This window comes from Drosophila innubila (genome assembly GCF_004354385.1).
Source record: "Drosophila innubila isolate TH190305 chromosome 3R unlocalized genomic scaffold, UK_Dinn_1.0 2_E_3R, whole genome shotgun sequence".
NCBI classification, from domain to species: domain Eukaryota; kingdom Metazoa; phylum Arthropoda; class Insecta; order Diptera; family Drosophilidae; genus Drosophila; species Drosophila innubila.
In genome coordinates, this window is record NW_022995380.1 from 11,415,022 (window position 1) to 11,431,366 (window position 16,345).

A 16,345-nucleotide genomic window follows, 5' to 3' on the forward strand; every position below is an offset into this window, starting at 1 on the left:
CGCCAAAGAATTGAACGCCATTTGTTATAAATGTTTTAACAGTTACATTTTTTGGGGGAGTAAGCAAGTCTATCGCGTATATGGGAATCATGAGGATACCCTATAAAATGAGAAAGCCTTGAAAACAGTCTAAAAAGGATAATCAACATTTTTTTTTTTTTTAATAATACAAGTAATATCCTTTTAATACAAAAAATTCGGTACATGGCCCGATACGATAAATAATACAATATCCTTTTCATCTTTATGGAAAATAAATAATATTTAAAATGAAATTTTTATTTTATTTAGTTTAATTATTTAACGTCAACTAAAAGCAGTTGTCAAATGAAAAGATAAAAAAAAATTTTAATTTTTTGTAAATTAAACTTTTTAAATTAACAATTTAAATTTAAAAACTGAAAGAAAATAAACAAATATTTAAAGTTGAAAGACTGGGCTGATAAAAAAAATATTTATTAATTCTATCAAGTGATGATGATGTAAGGAAGAAGTACTACTTTAATCCATAAATTTCTGCAATTATGGCAATGTAAGGTAAAGGGATATGATTTCAAAGAGATTATAAATTATATCAGCCTCTTCAGAAACAATATGAGTTACAAAACGAAACCTTTCTAATATCAATTCATTTCGTATATCCTTCATATAAAATCGATGCAAGATCTAATCCAACATGATTGCCAATTGGTTTATTGGCCAGATTGCAGGGTGTGTTTATATGTTTGAGTATCAGACCCTCATTCGGCCATAAAATACAAAACCTATTCTCAACAATACGCTTCAGGGTTGCTGCCCACAATTCATAGTCAAAGTAAAATAGTAAAAAATATAAAATAAAAGAAATCAATTGGCAATATAGACGGCACTTTACGAGTATTGTTGCTATTTGAAGTTGATTATGTTGAAGCGCCTTTATGGCTGTTGCTGTTGCTGTTGTTGTTGTCCATTTGACCATTTGCCTATTGGCCATTGCAAATTGTGCGACAATAACAAATTAGCTGCAATGTGTGGCCTGAAATGGAGAGATGAACATTGGGACAATCCGACGGACTGTTGAGCATTACCGTTTGAACTGAACCTGTTGTGCATGTAATTTGGCAGCAAAAGCGGAACCCTTTTTTGTTATGAGACCCGGCAGACGCCAGACGACAGACGATGAGGCCGCCGTTGCCGCCAAATGTCGAGAGTCAGAGCCGGCAAATCCGAGTTCCAGTTCGTTGACTCTCACGTGCGCCAGGGATGGACGCTTCGTTGGTTGTTTGGTTGGTTGGTTAGTTGGTTGGCTGCTTGGTTGGTTGGATAGATGGTTGCTTGCTTCGTTTGTTACCTGTGCGCGTTGCTTTGTAAATGACAATTTTACCGTAATGTGGCTCCTCTGTCTGCTGCCCCGTTTTGAAGTACTTTTAAGACTGGGCCAGCAATTTGTTAAAGTTGAAACACTGCACAGTAGTTACGCATATGTTATTAAATAAAGCAAATATACTTGATTTTGAAGTATTGATCAGTTTTAAGATATTACAGATTTCATTCATTTAACATAAAGAAAAAAAAATATATTTTAAGTATATTTTTATTTGAAATAAAATAAGAAAGCAAATAAATGCAATTTGAATTTAAGTCTGAAACGAAATTAAGCTGAATAGCTTAGAAGTACTTAAAATATTTTAATTGCGTGGCACATTTGTGAGAACGATTGATATGATATATTACTATTTATTGATATTTAGTACTAGGGTTTCTATAAATAATTTTAGCCTTGGCTACCTTAAATGTGGTCAGGTCCAATTTGATACTTTATCTGATTGACATTTTATTAACAGAAAAAAATATGACAAATTAAAAAAAATTAGGAAAAAAGATGCTTATACGAAAATCACATTAAACTGGATTAACATTGACATCAATCTATCAATTGCAATTTGAAGCACATTTTAATAGAATAGCATCAGTGTGCAGTGTGAACAGGCAGTTACTTGTGAGCTCACACTTTTCATTGTTGTTGTTGTGGCTGCTGCTGTGCGTGCCTTTTGCGGGAAATTTTTATTATGACTTTGCTAATGTCAAGTGCAAATAAACGTTTGACTGACTGACGACGACGACGAAATGCTCGACAAGTACGTGAGCCCAGCGAAGCGAGCCACGCCTCCCAGCAAGTTAGCCAGGGAAAATAACAATAACAACAAGCGGTAGCATCAACAACAACAATTTGTTGCAATCAACATAATCAAAACAGACACATAAAATGTTGGCTATGCTGTTTGATGGGAGGCCGCCTTCATTGATGACGCCATTAAGTACACACAGACACACTTAGGTACTTTAACATATGCATATACGAATACGAATACAAGATACACATACATTTGCACACATGCAGTTATAACAAACATTCAAAGGGGACAAACAAAGATGGCTCCAAGTTCGGTTTGTTGTTATGGTATTACCGTTTTTGTGTTTGGTGTTTTTGCTGTTGCTGTTGTCGAGTCAAGTCAAGTCAAGTGTTTATTGCACTGCAGGTGCGCCATGTTACGCTTTAAACGGTTCTTCAGCCGATTTGTATCTGTATCTGTGTGAGCGCTATAATGACACACCATAAAAAGAGGCCCGCATATAAATAACATTAAAACAAACTTAAAACGTTAATTGCATTTGAATGTTGAGTACAAGTACGAGTACGTGAGTCGCGGCTGTAACGATGTTTGCATAAATTTTTCTATGTATATAAGCATACATCCCCCCACATCGTTGTAGGGCGTGGCAGGTCAGACTAGACTACTTGGTTTAAGCTTTATTACTGCTTCAAATTGCACTTACATTTCAGCAATCAGCAGAACAATTTGAATAAAATAAATAAATAATGATATTTTACATCACTTTTTCAACATTTTTTCATTTCGGAGGAATAGAAACACGAAAAGGCAGGTGAATATTGAAAAATGGAGAAATATTGTTAGTATAATATTTGATATACATACGAATGTATAACAAATTTTCAGTTACCAATCCATTGATAATGTTTTGATAGTATTTGCTTTTACTTTTGCATTTTCTTTTGCATTTCAATATTCAATACGGATTCATTAAACAAGCTAATGATATTAATATCAACCAACGGCTCACTTTTTGTATGTGTGTGTGTGTATGTATGTGCAATGGGGGAGAATGTGGCATGTGGCAGCAGCATCAGCATCAGCATGCGGCGGTTGCTATGCAGCGACTGGAATATGCATCTATTGTTAGTTTGTTTTTGTATTATGCAACGAAATTAATTAAAACTTGGCAAATGCACATACAACATAACCATAAGCTTTTGAACTGCCTTTGTGTACTGCGTTGTGTATGTGTGGATGTATGCATGTTTATGTGTGTTTGTGCAGCATCTGCCACAGGCACCGATGTTCAACAAAATTGTTTACAAATATTTTTGCTTAATACTCATTGCTTTTATGTTATTGTTTATTCTGTTGATGCACTTGTTATGTTATTAAATATGATTTATTATATAAAATTTGAAAATTCTGCATAGCGACAGAAACACGTTGATTTAAAATGCATTAATTAGTTATCAGAGATTAAAGATTTGCATCAAAGATCACAGTTCAGTTCATTTAATGTGATTTTAGATAGCCGAAACCACACATTTAAAAAATGAAATTAATGTTTGTACAAATAATAAACAGTTTTCTTACATTGTTTATATAAATTTACATAATGATCGATACGGACCTGTTAAGTTAAGATTTTCGATTATCTTCTCTGATTTTATGAACCATATAAAAAGAATAATATTTGAGATTTTTCTGAATATCCATTAAGCTTTATAAAGAATTTCAATTTTATTTGTTTGTAAAAACATACTTTGTCTTATTTATACCAGTTTAATTAATTTATATTCTTATTTTGATAGTTAAGACCTTTTAAGCACTTCAGCATTATATAGAATTGTGTGGCCTGTTTAAAAGTTCTCTTTTAAAACAATAGCGTTTAATTGTGTATCTGTATCTGTTGGGCATACGGATATGCAATTAATATGCATTCTACGGATGCTCGGCAACCAATAACTTTGACAAAGATCAAAGTATGTATACTCTGTACATACACAGAGTAAGCACACACACACACATGGCCCACATACATGTGAGTCGGTTGCGTAAATCTGTGCACAAATAATATACTGAGAAGTTGTGATTCTCACATTGTGTGAAGAGAGAAGAGAGAAAGAGAAATGCACACAGAAACGACATGAATGTCAATGTAAAGTGAGTTCCATTGATGCTGTAGATATTTTTGTCGTTGTTATTGTTTATTGTATTGTGCAACTGCATATATTCTCTTGGATATAATGCATTGCTTTGCCCGTCGCTACTTCAATTCAATTCGTAAAAAGTCCAAGATATACAGACAGACAAACAAATGAACATGAATAAGTCCCCAATTGAAAGGTGGCAATAAGTAGGCATATGTTTGATGGGGACGTGTACAAAGAGGATTTAATTAATGATATGTCAAGCAGCTGCAGATGGATGGATACACGTACATACAAAAAAACAGTTTAAACTGTGGGTAAAAGTCTCGACATAAGGATTTTCCATGTTCTTTTTAAATTGAAAGTGAAAAAGAAAGATGAGAGTAGAATCAATTACCTTTCGCTAAATAAAGTAACAGATGATTGTATCTATTAGCTAATGTATCTATTAGCTATCGAAGGATAGCTTCACACTCGCCCTTCCCTTTTATTCAATTCTTTTTAACTTTGATTCGACGTGACAGAGTGAGAGTGAAATTACATTATCAACGCAACTTATAGTACATAGAAGGCTATTTCTTTTCCGCTAAGTGCGTGCACATGCCAATGTTGCATGCCACATTAATAAAGTGCTCAGATTCTGTTTAGTTCTCTGCAGCAGCGTGGAGGGCAGTCTAAAAATATACGAGTTCTCATTGCATTTGAAGTACACTCGAGTTTGTATGTGATGTGAGTATGTATGTATGTCAATTAGTTGGACAAATTGAGTGCCGCTGCTGTTGGCTCTCAGCTGGAGAATTTGAGAAGCAGCTGCCACTGACAGACTGAGAACTGAAGGATCCTTTATATGTCCGTCTGTCGGTCAGCTTAGGTTAGTTTGACTTTAATTTCTCCCTATTTCTGTTGCGGTCACCCCAAAACGCTTTGGGCTTCATTTGGAGTTTATTTTAATTGCACTCAAGAAGGAAATCTCAATTTCACAGCAATTTCAGTTCAAATTCATTAAAGCAAATCGGCACGAATCTTCATCTGAAGTCGCTTGTGTGATGTGATTTAATGCAAGTTTTGCATTAATTGCCATGCGCGAAGCCCAGAATGGGAATTATGCGATAATAATTATGATGATGATGCTGATGAAGATGCAGCTTATAATGATGTTCTTGTTAGTGCGCCAGTTGGTGTCAAGTGGTTCAAGTCAGGCATAATGGAAACCGAGCATTTACTTATCTCGATGAGGGTCTATAAATTGAGCCATGAAAAATACGCTTTATTTCAAATGACTTTAGCCAGAGATTCGAATTAAATAAGACTTGATTCACGTATTTTCAATTTTTATTATGTGATATGAATGAAGACAGCTTTTCCTAAATGACACTTGCTTACAACTTAAATCAAATTATCAATTAAAGTCAATTTTCATTAACAAATAGTCATTGATAACTAAAGAGATATATTATGTATGCGATGCAGGTTTTCTAGTTCTCAAGGTTTTTCCGAGTCTACGAGATAATATTTAAACCCTTTCTGATAGATACAAACTTTACAGTTGTTGTACGTGTCTTTTTAATTGTCAACTTGAAAACTAGAAGGTTTCAGAACTGTCATATTACTAAATAGAGCTACAGGTTAACCGGTATTTGATTTTTTTCGTCTACCTTTGATTTGTTGACTCTCTCACAACTAAAATACTCATGTCTTTTAACTTAATTTAAATTAAAACATGATAAAACTCTGTTGGTAAATAAAATGTTATATTGACTCACGTTCGCTTACCTCTTACGTGTGTTATGTGGTTCGGTTATCAGGGAGAGCGAAATTGTAAAATTGTCAACACAGCGAGTATTTATTCTGACAGAATTTCCGTTTTTAAATGAATGAAACTAAAACCATCAACGGTAGTCAAAAGTGTACACATTTAACTGATTCTACCAATTGGGCCCTTGGCATTTGTTTGCAACACCAAAATATGCAAAAATGTTCACGTTGTTGCTGGCCATTGACTACAACAAAAACAACAACAACAAGTAAATCGTATATAGTTAAATTAAACGCCATATTTGTTGATTCATTGTTTCGACGAGTTTCCATTTGCATTTTGCCGAACAACAAGTCAAAGTGCCAGTGGAACGAGTGCAGCGAGAACGAGAGTTGCATTTGCTTCACTTGCCACACCCTGTATACATTCGCAAATGGGTAGCATGCAACTGTGCGATAGAAATGTTACAGGTTGTATATATTTGTATCTATACTTGTCTGTCAAAAGGGTATCTCTTAGTCGTTCACTCGCTTTCCCAGCACTCTTGTGTTTGTTGTGTAATGGTCAGCGTTGTTGACTTTCAAAGTATTATCTTCTTTGCTTTGCGTTTTGTTTTTATTGACCATTATCTGTGTCCTTCTTGCACATGGCCAAAAAAATATATACATATATGATGCACATAATCACACACACACACACACACGCATAAAACTATGTATGTATTTGTGCACACCTTGTGCATACCATTTGTTGTTTTGTGGCCAAAATTAATATTTGTGGTTGTGTCTTATTGGTTTCTTGTTACTTGTGTAATGCCAAAAAAGCACCTTAAATCCTTGATTTTGTTTGGGTACGTCTATTACAATGCGTTGACAGAGCTGTATCTCTAAAGCATAACATAAGTGTGGCCTTCTCAATAGGTTTGTTTGTGTGTTTATAAGCCTCTTTATGCCTGTTACTTGTATAGTGCAAGTGGTATCTATGAACAGATTAATTTTGTCTTAAGAAGCTGCAGTAATTGTTAAATATTCGTAGATGCAAACAAATTTATATTTTAATTGAGTAACGAGTATTTTTTGGTTGGGGACTCGATTTTAGCGTTTTTACTTGTTGTGTATTGCGTATACGCACTGCATGCCACCAACAGAGAGAGAGAGAGAGAGAGAGAGAGAGCCCATAAAACAAATGTCATCTGCTTTACACCATATAACATATGCAATACGAATGTGTTATTTTATTTATTCTTTATTCATTTTTTTTTGGTTGCCTATGCTGCAGCGGGTATTGAGATACAAAACAAATCTTTATCGACAACACACGGCAACAATCAAGGTGTGTATTTTGTCTGACTTGGTAAGATTTTTGACGACTCATGCTGTTGGTGTTATTGACTTGATTGTGATAGTTTATTTTGTGAGAGTACAGGCACAACACACAGATACACACACCGTCCCCCTATTACACCATTAAACACAGTCTGGGCAAATGTGTTAATTGTATTTTGATTGAATTGCGTTGAAATATTTACACAGCAGCTGAACGTTTAAATGAGAAATATGTTTGATTTCTGATTCCAGATAACAAAAAGTAAAAAAGGCAACCAGAGCAGGAATACGGCCAATGGGTCCCTGGCACTTATCATAATAGTAACAGGTTTTCAATGAGTTCCCAAAGTGGTTTCTCACCTCACCCATTGTGTGTGTTTGAGTTTATTATCCACACTCACTTATTGTTTACGATCTGTGATGTTTATTGTTCTTGGTCGGTAACTAAATGCAAATTACAAACTGCAGCAGCAGCTGCAACTGTAAGAAAACCTACTTGAATATTGATAGGGATTGTTTAACAAGTATCATCACTTAGAATTTATACAAATAATATGCCTTGGTTATGATGTCTAGAACTCCATTTCCTTCCCTTCTGTCGTGTGTTACGTGCTCCCCCCTCTCTTCTGTGCTCTCTTTGTAATTTGTGTGCCCCATTTTTATAATAATCCATATCCATACAAATTTTGATTCATGTATTCTTTGCTTAGTTTGGTTGAGGGTTGCTTTTTGTTGTGCGAGTATCCTGAGCACTCAGTGTTGGTGGTGTGTGTCTGCGTGAGAGTTTATTCTCTCTATCTATCCCGAGAGAGTGCTCTCTTGAACAAAACTTAGACGATATGAGCTCCCTCTCTCTCTCTCTCTCTGTTTCTGTCTCTGTCTCTCTATCGTTATCGTACTTTTACCCTAACTACAACGTCTCGTATTCACGTGCTTGTATTTTGGACAACATTTTTTGTGTCCCCCCCGATAGCGATATGACAAGCAGCTCCAAACAATTTTGACCGAAAGATGGCGCCACGTCTATTTGTTGCCGTTAATGGAAAAATCATGAAAATTAAGCTTTGTCGGCAACGTCAAGTTCCCAGTTAACTTTCCCTTTGTTATTCGGCTTGACTGACTTTGCTTTTGTCTTTACATTTTCCTTGGCTACTTATCCGATTACTTTTAACTTTTGACATATTTTGTGAGCGTGCTTCGGAATGTTGCCAGATTTTTGTTTTTGTTTGCTGCTAATGTGACACTTGAAATTTTTGATTTATGAAGTCGTTTACTTACTGCATTGTTCACAGTTTCCGAAAGTTTTCTCTCGCCTGCAGGCGAATGTGAACTGGAAGAGAACCAACTAGAACAGTTCAATTAGAGTGTCGGTTATAATTAATTCAACTAAGTGAAATATGATATAATTAACACTTTATTCATTTTAAGCACATTTGATAAGCTAATTGAAAATTTACATAAACTCCAACTTACTAAACTAATTTACATATTTTCTTTGTAGGTAAATAAAAACTACGGACAGCACGTTATTGTTTTTGAATACTCTATGAGGCAATGTCATTTAACTTATGCAATTTATCGGCAAGTAAGTCAACAGAATTCACAAGATTATGAAATTCCATTGATAAGACTTCATTAATGCATTCAAAACAGTGCTACCACCTGTTATCAAGAACAGTTAGTAAACGCTGTTTTATTGCAAGTTCATTAATTTAATCTGGCAACGCTGGCAGGCCTTCACAATGCATTGTTGTTGTCATTATTGTGCTCTGGTTTTGTGCTCTTGTGTTATGTTGCGCTCTTTCGAGGTACTAAGTGATTTTACGTGTTTGGTGCACCACACACGTCTCTGCCCTCCACCTTTGTACACTGCCCGCATCGCTGACGGTTCGTTCCTTTTCGATTTTTATTTTCTTCTTCACGCTCTCTTCACTGACTCTCTCGCGCGCGCTCTCCAACACTCGCATTCTCTCGCTGTCTGTTGTTCTTGCTCTGGTAATATATGTACATATATATGTATTTTTTTGCGCTCTGTTATTTTTCGGCTTGAGTCGCGGACTGAGTTTTTCTTCTCATTCTTTGCGGCGCGCGCGAAGCAACAACAACAAAGCCGACGATGTTGACGACGACAACGCGAAGCACAACGAGGACATCGCCGAGGACGTTGTAGGGATATAAAAATGTTTTGTGCGATTTCGCCGCGACTAGTCTTACGTACGTGCCGGGATCGCAATGAATGTGTCGCCTCGTCGCGCCTCTAATCTACACTTCCCACTCATCGTCATCGTCGTCTCCGTCGCCGTTGCCGTTGCCGTTGCCCTCGTCGTGGTCGTCTCTTTGGAGCAGTAAAGTTTTTAGGCATTTATTGTTTGCCTCGCATCCCGTCGGGAATAGCCATAAAAAATTTGATAATACACAAATTAATAAAATGATTGGCGCGCGTTTTGAAATGTGCGTGTGTATCTGTCTCTCACTCTTTGTATGTGTATAAAAGGTGCCAAAACAAACCATAAAAAGTGCAAAGCAACATCTTAAAAAGGATAACAAATATCAAAAGCAATAAGCAAAATCAGTTAATTCAGTTGATATTATTCGTGCTTGTGCAGTGCATAAAAAGCAGTCAAAATTTTCACCATTTATCCGCAAATATTTAGTGAGTATCTCGGAGATGTCCGCCCATTCCACACTTCCGAGCTCCCTTGCTCCAACAGCTTTCAGCATAAACAACGTGCGTGTGGGAAAGAGCACGCGTGTAAATGATGTTTGGGTGTTGTTGTTACTACTTTGCTGTTGTTTTTCTTGTTGTTGCTAGCTGCTAGCACGTCTTTAGATACGTCAATATAGCGCCACAAACATACATACATACATACACAGATACAGATAGCCAAAGAACAACAACTATAACAGCAACAACAACAACAACAAGAGCAAGAGAAACGTCGATGACGACGATGTGAATTGTGAAGAAATGCGCGTTCGTGTGACCCCATAGTATCTTCCGCTCTCACCCTACACTCTCTGCCTCGCTTCCCCTCTCTGCCCGTGAAAGCCCCCACACCGCGGAAAAGCAAAACAAATAAGATGTAGATACATTTTTTCGTTCCTATACGTTGTTGTTGTTGTTGTTTTCTGTTCGCCTCGTTGGTGGCTGATGTATGTGTATTATATCTAGGTGTATAAGTATTCGTTGGTGTTGTGAGTATTCGTGAGACAAGCGTAACTCTCAAAATACAAGTATCTTAGCTGCTGTCCATTACTTGTATCCATTAGATACCTTTGCATGTGCTTTGATGTCGTTGTGGTCTTTTCCCGTCTATCTCTATCTGTTTCCACCACATATACTTATACCTCTACCTCTGTCTCTTTCGCCTCCTTTTGAGTTCGTAATTCGTAGTTTCGATTTTTGCCTTTTTCACACTTTGTTTGTCATTGCTGGTTGCTTGTTGTGAGGCCTGCGCTTCATTTGAGCGCAATAATATGATGTCTTCAAATGTTGTTAACTTGTTGGCCAAGCTTGTGGTATTCTTGCTATCGCTTACACTTATATTTTTCTTTCTCGCTTTTGCTTGGTTGTGTGCTTTTATGAAGTTGGAGGCGTTGGTTTCATATTTATCGACTGACAACACTCACTGCAATTGATGGGCATATTTAATCGATGTCGGTGTCGCAATACGATATAAACAGAATGCAAGATGTTCTTGTTGTTTTTGTTACCGTGTGTAAAAAATATGATCGCCAATTTGCATGTCCCACATTTTAATAGGGATTTTAGTTGAAATTGGAGTACTAAATCTAAATATTCATTTAAATTACTTGAAAAATGCGTTAAGTGCGCTTACGGTATTCCGTATAATGTATTTAAATATAATAATATTTAACATTGGTTTACGTATTTTTTGTATTAAAATATATATATATATATATATATATATATATATATATATACATAAAATCACATCATTAATCATTTGTTTTCAACTTATGGGGTGTTAAAATTAACATGTTAAGAGTTATAGTATAAGTCATTTTACAAAAAATTGCTGTTCTAGCAGCTAGTCGGTAAATTTATCACCAGATAATATGAGAACTCTGTTTGTTTTCAAATTATGGAAATTATGGAGTTTCTTATTAACAATTTAAAAATGTTTGGATATCACAATCCAATTCTAGATTGTTGTCATTTGATGTATACACACAAGAGCGCAAAGATATGTTGCATAAAGAAATTTAAAAACTAAATGCGAGCACTGCGATTAAAGCAGGTGACAAGCGCCAACGCTTTGGCCAGACCACGAAATAGCCTAAAAAAAATAAATAAAATGTTGTCTGCCAAATGATTTGTTGTTATTATTGTTGTTGTAGTGTGTGTTGTAGGTCGTAGGTTGTTGACGCGTGACGTGCTAATGACGTTGCCATTTAGAAGCGTCCAACGATACGAGTCGCAAAACAACAAAACAACTTGCATGCCACAAAAGTACATAAATATGTTGCCCCACAGCTGTAGTTGGTTGCGTGGCTATGTGGCTATTGCGGTGGTGGGGTGTGGGTTGGTTACTGTGCTGTGGTTTTAAAAGCTCTAGCAATCATTTTGCACCTACTTGTGAGTGAATTTTTGGCAGTCACATGGGTCGTATGTGTAATGCTGTGTATGCTATGACTTGACAAATTCTTGGCCTCAACTATGACTCATTGAGATTTGCTGCCAATGTGTATGTGTTTATAAGTTGTAGTTGTGTTGTTGTTGTTGTCGTTGTTGTTGTTTCTCTTTCTGTCGCTGTTGTTGCGTATTGATTAATTGTAAATACGGCGCCCATTTGCCATTGGCTTTGGTAGTGTCAGCAGTTATTGTCAGGCCGTTAACATCAGTTGGCACTTTTCCCATGGCCATTTAATGCATATTTAATGCGCCTTACACTTAGTGTAATATGCACAAAAATTCAAACTCAACAGTCATCAGTTACCAGTCATCAGACAGTTGCAGTATGAGATACAAACGTAAAGTGCATAAACTAAATTAATTTGATTGGCAACGCTGGCAACCAATGTTTGTTTTTATTGTCGAGGCAAATACAATCGTCGCTTCATTTTGCTATCTAGCATTCACAAATGCTATTTGGTACCTCCGATTCCTATTGACGCCCATTTGCCACCCTTTTCAATTACATTAAGTACAATTTGGCCAACAGTTCTGAACAAATGTTATCCGTGAACACCAGAGGTGATGGGAGAGAGACTTCAAATGAATATGAATCAATAATCAGTTGCGTTACGGCAAATTGAATAACATCTAAGCTATTACTATATATTCAATAAGTGTTTTCCTAGAGAAACTTGTTGGACCTCATCTAAAATTGTACTGAAATATCAAAAGTATTAAATCACTTAGAAATATATACATATAATTTGTACACCCATTTCATTGATAATTATTTCAAATGATTCAACAAAATGTGAACGTCAATCTGCCGAGCTTAAATCAAATCATTCCGTGCAGTCAGAGAATCGCTTTTATCTTTTTAATCTCAGTGATTACTGGATAAAATTAGGCCAATTTAATGCTCAAGAGTGAATGAAAGATGAATGAATTGTGAGTGTTATTTGAGCTCAAACTGTTAATGATTCTGATCAAAATGATGTGGTGTCATCGGTGGCTCGCCATTAATTTACGTGCCCCACTCACCTGGGCACAAAACTGAAAACTCAAACTCATTTCAACAGCACTCGAGACATGAGTTATTTGGCTCGAGTGTTTTTTTTTTTCTCTTTTATGCGTTTCAAGTACGGGGGCGCAACACGATGCAACACGACACAACGTGGCAAGCCGTGCCTTTCCATAAAACGAAGGTAACAATTTTTAATTGCAATGGCTGGCTGACGGACGGACTGACTGACTGACTGACTGCTGCTGCTGGGCGTCCTTTTGTCTGCCTGTTGGCTGCTGGTTAATTGGCAAGCATTAAATGCACTTTGTCTGCGGTTTACATGTCGTATACGTAATATGACTAAAGCCTTTTTGTTGCTCTACCTCGTTCCCTTGCACCATTATCACTGCTGTTAAACGGCATTAAAAATGGGTCTAATTAGCAATAAATAAAATATTTAATTATAGGCGCAGCAAATCACATAATCAAAATTGACATTATGTCTGTCTACCTCTGTATGGGTGTGTGTGTGTGTGGGAGTGTATTAGGTGTACACACAAGCAAACAGTATTGGGTACAAGTTTTTCCAAGAAACAACAAAACAGAACAAGCACTGAGGATAGTTAGACCCTCACGCAAGTTGTCTCCATCATCCATCACAAGTTCCCCTGAGTTCCATCCTCTCCCTCCTTTACTATGGCATAGCCAAAGCTGCCTTATACCACCATCCGAGCGACAATATTCACATCCAGAGCCCAGCGACCATTCAAACGTGCCTACACTTATCGATTTTTATTTCATTTTTATCCATTCTACGCTGTCTTATTCTGTTTTTTTTTTTTTTTTGCCCATGCCTATCCACATCTCCTCCACTGCTTGCACTCTTGTGATTTCACATCGGAGACTATCCTGTATGCCTGCGCATTGTTTTTGCACAAACATTTTTGTATGTTGCTTACTGCTCATAAGAGACGATATGGCAGTGACTTGAACTGTGGCAACACTCTCTGTATGTGTGTGTTTGCTTGTGTCTGTGAGTGTGTGTGGAGGCAACTCGGTAGTCGACGTCGGTAGTCAGCGACATATCGCCATAACACCATCAACAGTTCATACACCAAGACACGAGCACAGGACAACGACAAAAAGCGAACTGCTTTCAACTTCATGTTGTTGTTGTTATTGTTGTTCTGCCTGTCTCCCTGGTCCTTTTGGGGTCGAATTGTCACACGGCTGGTTGGTAGGCTGCATGTTTGTTTGGTTGTTCCTTCGCATAGCTATTGTTACAGACTGTGACAATAGAAACAGCAGCCAGGCAGAGCACTCGCTCTTTTCCTCTCCCCCCCTTCTCTCCCTCCCTCGCTCTCTCTCTTTCTCCCTCCCTCCCTCTCTCTCTCTCTCTCTCCCTCTCTCCCTCTTTTCTCTCTTCCTCGCTCTTTGCTGAGAGTTCTATAGCATGGATCCTACTTAGTGTCCATGGAGGAGCCGCGGGGCTGAGGTTATGCCAGTCAACCAAATAAACGAAACAACAAAGACGACACACACAGACACACAAAAACACATTAAAAGAGAGCGAATAAAATATGCGAAAGCATAACAGAGTTGCCATAAGGTGGACTCCAAGGCTCGACTACGGCGCCCTCCCTCTCCAATGCAGTTGCAAGTCCGTGGCCATTCCCATTAGCAGCCAACGGCAACAACTTGCACATAAATAAACAATTTTTTACTGTACATTTTTTGAAACTGAACTGAAATCTGCAAATGCAGAAGGCTAGAGAGTTGGACTGAAACTCTCTGTCTCTCTCTGTTGCCAAAACTGATTTCTTGTTCATAAATATCATTTTTGACAAAAAAAAAAAAAAAAATACTTGGGTCGGTTGAAATTGTGAATTAGATTTGAATAGAACAATGTCGAATTCTAGTCTAATTCTTAAAAATATATATTATCTTAATAATATATATATTCTGTACTTATTATAATATATACCTCAAGAAAGTATTGAAAACTAGCATAATTTGTAAAACCTATTTGTATCTTAATAGTAAAAAGTATACAAAAAAAAGTACAAAAACCGTCCAGTTGTAATATGTTTATACAAAACCAAAAACGAATGACACAGTAAAAAACTTGAAAAAGATAATAAAGATATAATAACATAAAAATTATGTTTTTATTATGTAAAATTATGTGAAAACTCAATAAACTCAATTTTCAAAATTTCTACACTTACTATAATAGTATTTCCGCCTTAGCTACTTTTCTGTTTCTATCTGGAATTAAAAAACTTTTAGAACAACACCAGCTCACCAAAACATGGGCAATACATGTACAGTTGCTTTAGTATTTATTTGTAAAATCCTCACTTTCAACCTGTCCAACAATTTAAATAGACTGTGATCCATTTATGCAGTTTGTTGACTCCTTATAATAGAAGCTGAGTAAAAATGCATAATTAAATTACATGCCGACCCAAAAAAGTAAAAATAAAACAGCGTTGTAAATCGTCATACCAAATCTAACTACTGAAGATGTGTATGTGTGTTGTTGGGTCTCTCGAACGGTCTGTCTGTCTGTCGACTTCAAATACTCTTTGCAATTTTACTTTACTCAGCTTTGCCTCCTCCATGCCGCATTTAGCTTAATTCAATTTTGCTGCTTAACAAGCCAAATGCCTTGAAGGCAAGCTGAAAACATGAACCGCCGTCGCCCAAACAGGACTAAAGGATAGAACGCGCCAGGATTGTGGCTCTGACTGATGGCAAAGTAGTTGCAGGAGCGGAGAGGGAGGAGAAATGTAGGGATATACAAACAAAAAGCTAAAACTACTCGCACTACACTTTCCATTACCTTTGCCGTTTACTTTTTATTTTTCCCTCTCATTTTTCTGCTTTTATTTCTCAGTATTTTGTTGTTGTTTGGTTCCTTTTTTTTTGCTTACGCTTCAACCGACAAAATTTTTACTGACTTTGACAGGCAGCAAAGCGGCGCACACAGAACGAACTTTCAGATACTCGAGTGCATGCACACAGATACACATTCACACATACATAGATACAACTACAGTCGGTGACTGTGCAGTCAGTCAGAGTTTGTGCCTCGTAAATAGGATTCATCTTGCTACGCGGGCAGCCGCCGTTTGACTCTGTCTTTGTCTCTGCCCCAATCTCCTGTGCGCATGATTTTTTTCGCCTTCTGCTTCTGCACAAAATGCAAAATAATGTGGCAACATCTGGCCCTACCGCCCGCCCTGCCTCCAGCCGTCAGCCTTCTGCCAGTCGACGTCGCCTCTGTTCTGCGCCAGACACTCAAGTAAGTAGACGGCAGGCTGGCAGGCTCTCTGGCTGGCAGTCATGCAGTCGGGCAGTCAGTTAACTA

The 16,345-nt window shown here is 37.0% G+C and overlaps 1 protein-coding gene across 2 annotated transcripts in view; it reads left to right on the plus strand.

Moving 5' to 3' along the window:
• LOC117792772 (protein split ends) overlaps positions 1-16,345 on the plus strand; it is a 51,405-nt gene that overhangs the window by 18,194 nt on the left and 16,866 nt on the right. The window contains exon 2 of one of the 2 annotated variants that reach the window (XM_034633034.1): positions 8,832-8,915. The exons of the other annotated variant lie outside the window; for it this stretch is intronic. Coding sequence (XP_034488925.1) covers positions 8,885-8,915 — 31 coding nt within the window. The 5' untranslated portion in view covers positions 8,832-8,884. The remainder of the gene's footprint in view (positions 1-8,831; positions 8,916-16,345) is intronic. 2 annotated transcript variants of the gene reach the window in all.